Source organism: Motacilla alba, chromosome 3, assembly GCF_015832195.1.
Source record: "Motacilla alba alba isolate MOTALB_02 chromosome 3, Motacilla_alba_V1.0_pri, whole genome shotgun sequence".
Classification (NCBI taxonomy): Eukaryota; Metazoa; Chordata; class Aves; order Passeriformes; family Motacillidae; genus Motacilla; species Motacilla alba.
Genome location: NC_052018.1, coordinates 12,726,169 through 12,737,559, shown reverse-complemented (window position 1 = coordinate 12,737,559; position 11,391 = coordinate 12,726,169). Strand labels below are relative to the sequence as shown.

General features: G+C 49.5%; 1 protein-coding gene across 7 annotated transcripts; it reads left to right on the top strand.

Annotated features, from left to right (window-relative positions):
• The first annotated feature begins 5,013 nt into the window (after window positions 1–5,013).
• On the top strand, window positions 5,014–10,910 carry MYCN (MYCN proto-oncogene, bHLH transcription factor). Of its 7 annotated transcripts, XM_038133884.1 has the most exons (4): window positions 5,039–5,091; window positions 5,378–5,927; window positions 7,444–8,243; window positions 9,389–10,910. In XM_038133884.1, the coding sequence occupies exons 3-4, from the start codon at window positions 7,544–7,546 to the stop codon at window positions 9,994–9,996; spliced, it is 1,308 nt and encodes a 435-aa protein (XP_037989812.1). In that variant the 5' UTR covers window positions 5,039–5,091; window positions 5,378–5,927; window positions 7,444–7,543; the 3' UTR covers window positions 9,997–10,910. The 7 variants fall into 7 exon arrangements, with proteins under 7 accessions (XP_037989813.1, XP_037989812.1, XP_037989811.1 ...); XM_038133885.1 differs by lacking the exon at window positions 5,378–5,927 and having other exon boundaries at window positions 5,014–5,091; XM_038133883.1 differs by lacking the exon at window positions 5,039–5,091 and having other exon boundaries at window positions 5,166–5,927.
• Window positions 10,911–11,391: the final 481 nt, after the last annotated feature.

Below are 11,391 nucleotides of genomic sequence, written 5' to 3'. Positions count from 1 at the left end.
GCTGAAGGACACAGTAAAAATCTACATCACTGATACTGTCAGAATTCCTGGTAGATGACAATCAACTGTTTATTTCCAGCATGGCAGTACAGATCAGTGTCTCGGTGTGCTGAACACATATTATATTCACCATAATTAAAACCATAATTAAAAAAATAATAAAAAAGGCAGTGGCAAAACAGCAACTGTAATGCACTACTTTTGTTAACTTTTTTCAGAATTTAACAAATTATTCTACCAAAAACCAAGTTCATCATTGCACTTAGCTAGACTATACCTAGTCTGCCCTTACCAAATGTGTGGACAACCCCAAGCTGGGTGGGAGTGTTGATCTGCTGGAGGGCAGAAAGCTTCTGCAGAGGGACCTGGACAAGCTGGATCAATGGGTTAAGACACATAGCATGAGGTTCAAACAGACCAAGTGCTGGGTCCTGCCCTTGGGTCACAACAACCCCTGCAGTGCTACAGGATAGGGAAGAGCCACTGGAAAGGGCCAAGAGGAAAAGGACCTGGGGGTGCTGGTCAACAGCAGCTGAACATAAGCCAGGGTGGGCCAAGGTGGTCAGGAAGGCCTGTGGCACCCTGGCCTGTACCAGAATAGTATGATCAACAGGACACACTATTAGCCTGGAGAAAAGGAGGCTCTGAGAAGATCTTATGGCTCTCCACAACTGCCTGAAGGGAGGTTGTAACCAGGCAGATATCAGCCCCTTCTCCTAGCAACTGCAGATAGGAAGATATAGTCTTAAGCTGTGCCAGGGGAGATTGGACATTAGGAAGAAATTCTTCCTGGAAAGGATGATTAAACATCCAGGAGGTGGTAGAGCCACCATCCCTAGAGGTGTTTAAGGAAAGACTGGATATGGCACTCAGTGCCATGGTCTGGCTGAAGTGGGGGTGTTCGGTCACAGGTTGGACTTGACAATCTCAGAGGTCTCCTCCAACCTAACTGATTCTGGGATTCTGGATAAACAGCTTTGTTGTGAAACATGTCACTTAGTGGTCTTACCTGCAACTTTTTGAAGTTATTTTTGTTTTGCTTTGCTTTAGAATACAACAGTAAGATAACCAATGCTTAGATGTTTATCTAGCCATATATAAGGTTTGAAAAAATCTGTTGCAAGCAGGATGTTTTCCTGAGAAACTGCTATAAGCTTCTGTCAAATATTAAAAAATACATTTCTAGGCTTCCTGGTTTTAATGAAAATCTTCCAATGCTCCCTGAGCAGCTAGAAAGGAAAGGAAGCTGAAGAAGACTAGTACACAAACACTGGTCTGACCAATCGCTTTCCAAAAGCCCAAATATACATAAAAAGGCACAGAAGGAAAAAAAAAAATCTTTTCAACACCTTCTGAAAGATGGTTTCCGATATATCTAGGAACACTTAAAGGTGGAGCATTAAGCCACCTTTACCACTAGATAAATCCAGTATCTCCGCTGTTTTCAGCAGCCACAGTATTATTCTATTATCAGACTACTCCTCATGAATCATATGGCTTTAAAATTAGTTCTAATTAAATAGTATTAGTCCTCTGATTTCTAGGTACTCCATAAAGTTCTTCTGGATGCACAGGTGATTGGCTACAGACCTCTGTGGTGACTGTAAGTGAAATAAGTCACATTTTTCAATGTCTTGGTCATGTGAAACATTATATGAGCACAAGGTATTGTGGCCAATAATTAAGATTAGTAATTGGTAATTTTTATGTCACAAGAACGTCTGTATTCTTTGCAGGCCTTTGTGACATCCAAAGGGCTTTGTGACTCTGCACTATATTCTCATCTTAATGGATAATGCTGATGCACTCTGCAAGAACTTATGGGAAAGCAATTGCCACCTCAGACTGTTACAATCAGCTTACCAGGGAAATCTGCTTCAGTTTCCATAAGTGACACTGGGCAAGTCCCTAAGCCCGTCTCACCTGGATGTGGGTAAATCAGCAAGAGAAATAGTCTCAATTACACACCGGCAGCAGCAACACAGCAGGGAGCAGCACAACTCCCTAGCAAGTTTACTGAACGTAAGCAGGAATAAATCTGCTGCTCTAAATCTGGCAGCTTTTGTAACTGTTAACTTTAATACTTACTTCCAAATACTTAATCCACCTGAAAATTTTACTACTGCTATTTAACAGGAAGTGTATTAGGTCTTTTTTAAGAAAAAAAAAAAATAAAAAGGTCTATGAGTGTTCATACCTACATCCTCTCTAGTCCTACTCAGAGTTTCACATGTAGCTTCTGCTGGTTAATACAGAACAGGGATAAATTGTCCCAATGCTGTCACAGTTTTGGTCAATACCCTCAGAACACTGGGGTATTGACCACTTTCTGCATTCCCTGATTAACAAGATCATTTATAAAATCTTTTACAGTGTGACATGGAGACAAGAGAATACATACATTACTTCTGAAAAGAAAGAAGAAATGCCCTGAAGTTTGGGTGCCTCCCAGGAAGACAACTGCACACATATCAAGTAATAGTATCATTTATTTTGATCTTCTCAACAGTTGCAGGCTGTGAGTGTGAATGAGAGGTGTGTGTGGCCAGAGAAATTTGCCTCACACAGCATTTCTTAATGAATCAATGACAACAAATGAGAAGATATACAGTAGCCCCAACCATAACTTTCCTGTGTATTATGCCCAGGTATGTACATCCGAGCTCTCAGCACAGGGCTTTCCCAGGGTTCTTGCTAGGCCACACTGAAGACCACTGGATCCACTTAGATTCTTACCACTGTACAAGTAAAAGCAGCCTTTAGACTTTTATATACTTTTTTACACTTTTCTACTTTTCCAGATTATGAGTTCTTACAATGCCTCAACATACTTGGTACACAACTGGTTTTTATCAGGACCCACTTCCACTATCAGTACATCTTAATCCTCAAGTTTTTCCAGTGAAACAACATAATAATAAATTTACTACTAGTAATTTCAGACTTTCATTTGCCTTGAGGCTTCTTGATATATGCCATTTCAGGGACAAAATAGATCAGAGAAAGAAATGTAAGCATTGATAAAAGAGCCCAAGGTAGTGTCAGTCAAAACACCACAAGGATTTGTGCAGTCCTTCTAAAATTTTCCATGTCTTTCTCAATTGTAGAAGACAAAGCAGTAGATCTGGGGTTTTAACAAGTCTTTTTAACCTAAAAAAAGTTACTCCTCATACACAGTAATGTTTCTCAGTATACTGTTTTCCATTTCCTGTTTGTGAGGGGGTTTTGTTTTTTGTTGGTTTGATGTTTTTTGGCAATGAAAGTTACTTTAAAAGATTGGTCTTATTAACATTCTCATTCAGGGTGCTACAAAAGATATCACACCCCACAAGAACTTTCCTAGAAGCTGATGGTTTTAATCCCATGTACATACATTTGGAAAAATAAAAAAAAAAGGGAAAACTTAAAAAGGGTGTTGAGGAAATCTAGATGAAAATGGTAATGAATAAACAGGAAATAAGGTAGCAGCCCACATCCTTTCTGGGTGGACATAACAATACTTGCATATATAAAAACATTATAGTCAAGATAGAAAACAAAAATAATTAAAGGAGAAAATCTTACATAATTGCTTAAATCCACAAAGGTCATTGACTGATGAGAATTAATAAATTGTTCACACATTCTGTGACCCTCATACTAACTGTGCATGCCTCCTCACAAGCTTCAACCTGTGTTTAAGGTTACTGAAATGTGAGGGGCAAAAAAATCCCAACCACCCACACTTTTTTTTGGCCAGCCAAATAATCCAAATAGAAATTCATAAAACGTCGTGCTTTCACAAGACTTTACATCTTCAAAGTACGGAGCGCACATTTGCTAATCAATTAATTCCCCTGTCTTGAACCTGAAGTGCCTTAGAGGAATGGGGGGCCAAACCACCACAGTTCAGGCAAACCTGGCCTCAAATACTTCGCCAGCTTGATGCCACAGGGGCTGGCAGCGACCTCGACAGCAGCAGGTCGGGCGCTGCTCTGCTTTATGGTGCCCGCATCTGCACAGTGGCCTCCAGCCAGGCTGTGACTCAGAGCAGGGTATCTAAAGGTCACCTTGAGCACCCCCGCTTGAATCCCGTGCACTCGGAAGCCGCGGTACAGAGGGTTCACTTTCCAGGTGCCCTTCTTGCTCTCAGCCAGAGCAATCGAAGGCTCCTGAGGTAAGCCACCTCCTTGGTGAGCGAAGGCGGGCAGGGGCGAGCTGGGCCAGCAGAGCCTGCCAGCAGCTCACTCACTGCCTTGGCTGGGGCCATCGCGGAGCAGGTGCCACCCTCGGGGAGCCAGCCCGGCCCCATCGCGGAGCAGGTGCCACCCTCGGGGAGCCAGCCCGGCCCCATCGCGGGGCAGGTGCCACCCTCGGGGAGCCAGCCCGGCCCCATCGCGGGGCAGGTGCCACCCTCGGGGAGCCAGCCCGGCCCCATCGCGGGGCAGGTGCCACCCTCGGGGAGCCAGCCCGGCCCCATCGCAGAGCAGGTGCCACCCTCGGTGTGGCCCACTGTGCAGCACCACCGAGCCTCGGACTCCGCGGCACCCCGACGGCTCACAAGGTCGCCTCAGGGCACTGAATGGCTGCTGGAGCCTCCAGGTTTTGGCCAGTGAAGCGTGACATGGATGCGAGGAGTGATCAGCACATGGGAGAAGCAGGACTTCCTGCCCAAAATTGCCGGAGGGTACGAAGCGAAGGGACACACGGCACATCCCAGCCTCACGCAGGGTTTATTTCGCTCTCTTGCGAGCAGCCTCTCCCTGCTCAGTCGCTTCCACCAACGCCCAGCTCGCTGTCCCACCACCATGCCCACCGTGTTTGAACAGCCCGGGCTCGCCCCCACCGAGGCGGGACGGGGAGGCGGCCCCGCCGCCACCACACACAAAGCGGCCGCCCGCCGCCACCGGCCTGCTGCGAGCGACGCCCCAGTCCCCGCCTCAACCTGCAGCCTATGAGCAAGGAGGCACCGCCCCGAGCGGCGGCGGGATTGGGATCGTACCCGCGCCCGCCGCCGCGCACCGCCGAGGAGAGCGCCGCGCTCCCGTCCCGTCCCGGCGCGTCCCGTCCCGTCCCGCGGCCCCCGCGCCGGGGGAAGGAGGCGAGAGAGCGGTGGGTGCTGCCGCCGGGCAATGCGCGGGGGCGCCGGGAGCGCCGCCGCTGCGCCGCGCGGCCGCAAGGTGTCGCCGTTGGCAGCGGAACGGGGGCGCGGCGGGCGCGGTGCCGGTGCCGGCGGGGAGCGCGGCGCCGCCCGCACGGGGCCCTGCCGGCAGCGCGGCGGCGTGAGAGCCCCGCTGGCCTGCGGGGAGGCGATCGCTACCGATCGTGTACAGAGCCCTGCGTCGGAGCGGCTCCCTCGCCCGGCCGCTTCCCTTAGCCCTTGTTTGTTTATTTTCAGCTGCCCCGGGGGGGTGCGCGCGAGGTGGCAGCGGCAGGAGGTGGGGAGGAACCGCTCCGGAGGCGACGTTCCTCGGGGCCGGCGCGGCGAGGGGCGGCACAGGGGGCAGGGACGGCCCCGCTACATCCGAACGCCCTCCCGGAGGATAAAGAGCGAACGGGGCTTTTGGCGCCAAACGCGCGGCCCCGCCCTGCGCGCGTGGAGCGGGGGCGGGGCCGGCGCTCCCGCCATTCTCCCGCTGTTTCCCAGTGCTCCCTCCCAAGCGTGTCAGGGTTTTTTTTTGTTGTTGTTTTTTTGGTTTTTCTTTAACTTGCCTGTTGGTTTTTGTATGCCTTTTTGGGGGGGTTAATAATATCCAGCTGCTTTAAAGGCAGGCAGTGACAGTCATCTGTCTGCGAGCAGAGGGTGGATGCGGAGGCCGGGGCGGCTGCGGGGGCCGGCGGGCGGGCGCGGAAAGTGCTACAGACACCATCAGCTGCATTTTTTTTTTCCTCTCCCCTTTCCCCCGCCACTCCTCCCCCTTGCACACCCACCACCATCACCATCGGAGGTAAGAAGAGGAAGCTGCAGGTCCTGGGCTGCAGGACAAAACCCCAGTCAAATAAATCCAATTCCCCAGCGCGTTTGAGTTGCCGAACTGGGAAGGATGGGGCGGGAAAGGGAGCGCCGGGGCAGAGCGGAGCCTGATTGGGGTTCTCACTGAGCAGAAGAAAATCCTGGAGGATATTTGTGTTTTGGTTTGGAGCTGTCGCATTGAGATCGCCAGTGTTTTGTAGGTGCCTCTTTACTGCTTTGCATTTTAAACATTTTAATGTATTTCCCGAGTAGAAAAATGCACAGTCCTGGAGGCGCTCAGGGGGCGGGGCGGAGCGCAGCTGAGCCGAGCCGGGCGCGTTTCTCGGCGTTTCATCATAAGGCTTTTCATGGATTTTTTTTTTCCCTCTTTTTGGTCTCCGTCTCAGCGTCAGCTGTTGTGAACCCAGCAGAACGATTTCCTTTTGCGTTACCTTAACTGAGCTGAAGGGAGACTCTGACTGGATTTTTTGGACTTCAAGCATTTTTCCTTTTTTCTTTCTTTTTTTTTTTTTTTTTTTTTAATGTCTGATGCAACGGAGCTCTCGGCAAAGGAATGGGGCTGTGGTTGACTGGCCGTGGGTAGTGAGTGGGGGGTCCGGCCGAGGTAAGGGCAGCAGCGCGCACTCGCCGGAGGTGAGAGGGCTGGTGTGTTTGTAGGAGGTTTGCGTGCATGAAGTGGCCGAATGTGCGGAGTTGGTGTCCTTGTAACCTCGTTGTAGGAAAAAAGGGGGGGAAAACTTCTCGTGTTTTCTTGGCAAATCAGGAGGCTTTGTTGGTGGCGCCGGGGTGGTTTTAATGCATTTTTTTGCGTGAGGTTATTACATAAGGTTGATAATTTCTGTTGCTGCTGGATTTCCCCTCCTCCCCCTCCCCCCTTGTGTTGTGTGCGGATTTCGCTGGCTCGCTTTGAGTGAATGAACTGGCGATTTGCGAACTTGCAAAGAGCCCCTCCGCCCCCTTTTTTTTTTTTTTTTTTTTTGCATCCTTCTCCTCTCCCCTTTGCACTGTTCCGCAGTGACAAAAGGAGTAAACTTCCTCTACTTTTGCTGGCATATTAAGAAGCCTTTCTGGAGAGATTACGGTATCAAAGCCATACATCTGTCTGCAGTTACTGTGCTGTTTTGAGCGTTTGAAGCGGTTTGGGGAGAGCAGGCGAGGGCTATGTACACAGGCTGTGCATCCCCGCTGGACGGTGCAGGCTGGGTTTGTGTCCCCACGGAGCGGCGGGGCAGGCTCTGCACGGGGGAGCACTACCTGTGCGCTTTGATTTCAGTGTCTTGAGTCGGGAGGAGAAAGGTGTGTGAGATGCTTTTTTTTTTCCCTCAACTTTCTAAAGGCTCCTTCTTGCTTGCTATTTATGATGGGATTATTAATTTTTTTTCCTTCCGTTAAGAGGAAGGGAGTCACGTTCGTGTCTGTTTGTTCATATTTTTAATTGTGATTTTGTTTTGTTCCTTTTTTTTTTTTTTTTTTTTTTTTTTTTGTTTCAGGTCAGGGGAGAACCTCTTTTCTTCCCCTTGGTGGAAATATCGATAAAACCTGTGTTTGAAACTATTGCTTGACACAGGGATCAGCAAAAAGAGTCCCGTAATGCCAGGAATGGTCAGTAAAAACCCAGACCTCGAGTTTGACTCTTTGCAGCCTTGTTTCTACCCGGACGAAGATGATTTTTATTTGTGCGGACCGGACTCCGCTCCCCCGGGCGAGGACATCTGGAAAAAGTTTGAGCTGCTGCCCACCCCTCCACTCTCTCCCAGCCGGGCCGGGCTCCAGGAGCACCCTCCGGGGGGGGGCCCGGTGCCGTGGGGAGGAGCGGCTCTGTGGGGCTGCCGCCCCACCGACCCCGTGGACTGGGCATCGGAGCTGCTCCTGCTGCCGCCCGAGGCCGACCTGTGGGGCGGCATGGACGGAGGGGACTTCTTCGAGACGGGCCCCGGCGTGACGAACAATCTCAACTCCATCATCATCCAGGACTGCATGTGGAGCGGCTTCTCGGCGCGCGAGAAGCTGGAGCGGGCGGTGAGCGAGAAGCTGCAGAGCAAGGCGCCCGCCGCGCCGCCGCCGCCCCCGGGGGCCGCGGGCAGCCCCGCCAGCGCCCGCGCCGAGCTGGGCGGCGCCGTGCCCGAGTGCGTGGACCCTGCCGTGGTCTTCCCCTTCCCCGTCAACAAGCGGGAGGCGCCGGCGGCGGGCGGAGGGGCTGCGCGGGGCGGCCGCCCGCCGCGCCCCGCCGGGGACAGCCGGGCGAGCAGCAGCAGCAGCTCCTCCGGGGACGACACGCTCAGCGACTCGGGTAAGCGCTCCGGCCCCAGGGTGCGGAGGTGGGGACGGGGGTGGCGGCTGCGGCCCCCCGCCGGCCGCTCCGGGGGCGGGCGGGGCGCGGGGCGGCCGGCAGGCGGCAGCAGGCGCGGCCGCAGCGCAGGGCCCCGCGGGGGCGGCGGGCACGGCCCGGGGGCAGCCCCCGCCCGCCCCTCGCCCTGTGCCGGCTGCGGCGGGGCCGGAGCCCTCACCGGGCAGCAGCTCCGGCCCAGAGGGGCTGCGTGGTGCTGGGGACCCTCCGGCGCCCTGACAGTCTCCTGCCCCCGGTGGTCTCGGGGGGGTGGCAGTGCGGCTGCCACCGCCGCCCTGGGCACAGGTTTATGGAGGATGACTGTGTGCGCGTTCCCTTAGGCACCATGCGGGCAGGCTGTAGCTAGACGAGTGAACCCTTGGAGCAGCGCTTGTACTGACAGAGCCCAAAATGCCCCAAACACCCTCTGTGTACGCAGAGAAGTCCACTTGGGCTGAACCGCTGTTTGGCGTGTGTAGATGAGCTGGTCCCTGTGACCACCGCTGCAAACTTGGTCATCCGTCCCGGGTTTCAGAGCCTGTTGTCCCTTTAATGTCTGGTTTGACAGCTTTGGGTGAGGAAGCACTTCCAACAGCTGTCTTCTTGGCAGTGCACCAAGCGCCGGCTTAAAGGGTCCCCGGCTGGAGCAGCTTCACCTTCTGCCTCAGAACAAACCCAGCGATTGTTTCGTTTTCCGGCTGCTTTTCTACCAAGCAGGGGCTGTGTTGTGGCTCTGTGCTTGCCTTTTGTGCCACAACTCGACGATTGCATTCAAACTACATACATTCTGCCTAAAAATTCTTTTTTGCCTCTGTGGTTGTGTGGGTGGTAGCTCCGTTTTGACTGAAAATTAGATGTGTTTAAAAAAACCCATCTCATCAAACTTACTAAGCTTTCAGAAATCCTTGTTCTTTGCTGATTTCATGTATATTACATACTTTTACAGATCTATATCTGACTGCAGATGGTGGATGCACCCTGGTTTTGCCATCAGTTATTTCATTACTGCTTTTACTATATATATATTTTGTCAATAAATATTGATAGTTGTAATCAAGGTATTTTCAGGGAGAGTAATGTCTGTTTTATTTTCTGTCCTTTATTACCAGAAGATGATGAAGATGAGGAGGAAGAGGATGAAGAAGAAGAAATAGATGTTGTTACAGTGGAGAAAAGACGCTCCTCTACCAACAAGTCTGTTACCACCCTTACTATTACAGTGCGTCCTAAAAATACCACTTTTTCATCAGTCAGGACACAGCAGAATGGACTGATATTAAAGCGTTGTGCCCCAATTCACCAGCAGCATAATTATGCTGCTCCTTCTCCATTCGTGGAGACTGAAGAGTCTCCACCGCAGAAAAAGTTAAAAGTCGAGGTGCCCCGTCCAGTGAAACCCACACCCACGATCCAACCAAAGCTTAAGAGTTCAAGTCCTCGAAACTCTGATTCAGAGGACAGTGAACGTCGACGCAACCATAATATCCTGGAGCGTCAACGACGTAATGATCTACGGTCAAGTTTCCTCACCTTAAGGGACCATGTTCCAGAACTGGTTCAAAATGAGAAAGCTGCAAAAGTTGTGATCTTGAAAAAAGCCACTGAATATGTTCATTCTCTTCAGGCAGAGGAGCAGAAGTTACTGCTAGAAAAGGAAAAATTGCAAGCCAGACAAGAACAATTACTAAAGAAAATAGATTACAAGCGGACTTGCTAAACTTTTTTTTTTGTTTTGGTGTTTTTTTCTGGCTGATCAGGACAGTCATTGCCACTTTGCACATTTTTGATTCTTTATAAAAAAATTGTGTTTTTTGACGTTAAGAATGTTGGTTTTGATTTCAATCCAGCCCCTGAAGTAATCGACAGACTGTGTTATCCGGGTACGGAGCAAATGGATTTTCTTGCAAGGAGTTTATTGCAAGACTACCAAACAACAATGGACTGCCTTTGTTTTTTTCTCCCTAAGAACTGTAGATGGTGGGGATTTTTTTTTTTTAAGTGTTGTGAGCATTTGGAGCTGCTGATGACATCTAGATGAGTTTTAAAATGTTCATTCCTAAGTTTTATGGTGCTTACGTTCTAACAGATGTTACTTTAGGGGTTGGCATTTTGTGCCCCTGTGGGAATTTCTGTAAATACCATCTACACACTTGCCTTTTGTACATGTCTTGGGTTATGAGAGGTGGCTTTTGCTGCCAGTATTAGACTGGAAGTTCATACCTAAGTACTGTAATACCTCAATGTTTGAGGAGCATGTTTTTGTATACAAATATATTGTTAATCTCTGTTATGTACTGTACTAATTCTTACATTGCCTGTATACTTTAGTATGATGCTGATACATAACTAAATTTGATACTTATATTTTCGTATGAAAATGAGTTGTGAAAGTTTTGAGTAGATATTACTTTATCACTTTTTTGAACTAAGAAACTTTTGTAAAGAAATTTACTATATATGCCTTTTCCTAGCCTGTTTCTTCCAGTTAATGTATTTGTTAATGTTTGGTGCATAGAACTGGGTAACTGCAAAGTTCTGTGTTTAATTTCTTCCAATGATGTACATTTAGTGCTGCGTCTTATAGCACTTTGAAATACCTCATGTTTATGAAAATAAATAGCAATTACATGATGTGCCATTTACTATTTTTCTTTTGAATAAAATCTTTAACTGCAGTATTGATGAAATACAAAAAGCATGGTCCCATACCCTTGGCACTTCAAGTCTTGGCACTTCAACTCTCACTTCTGTAGGTGACACTACAAAGGTCAGCTGGATAGGACATTTCAATCTCTGGTTAAACAATAATTGTAGTAAGAACTATGTTCCTGTTACTTCATACTTGTGTTCTCAGGATTATCCTGGGGAACAGATGTATCACACTAATGGAATGACTCCTGTGTCTTGCAAAGACTCTTCAAATATCTACTGGGCCCAGAGAATTGTGAGGGATCAGAAACATGGTTAGCAAACTTCTGCTAAGGGACTGGCCTCTGTGGCACGCAGGTGAAGTAAATGATGGAGGTAGACTTGCCAAGGCATAGAAAATTAAATACTTGTAGTAAACAAAGATCTTAACTTGGCTGCAGTTCTCTGTGTTACAAAAGCCTCA

What these genes read in the sequence shown, in the direction of transcription:
- MYCN (XM_038133885.1), top strand. Translation starts at nt 7,544, where the DNA reads ATGCCAGGAATGGTCAGTAAAAACCCAGACCTCGAGTTTGACTCTTTG. An exon ending in CGACACGCTCAGCGACTCGG is followed by an intron (nt 8,244 to 9,388) that starts GTAAGCGCTCCG and finishes CTTTATTACCAG; the next exon opens with AAGATGATGAAGATGAGGAG.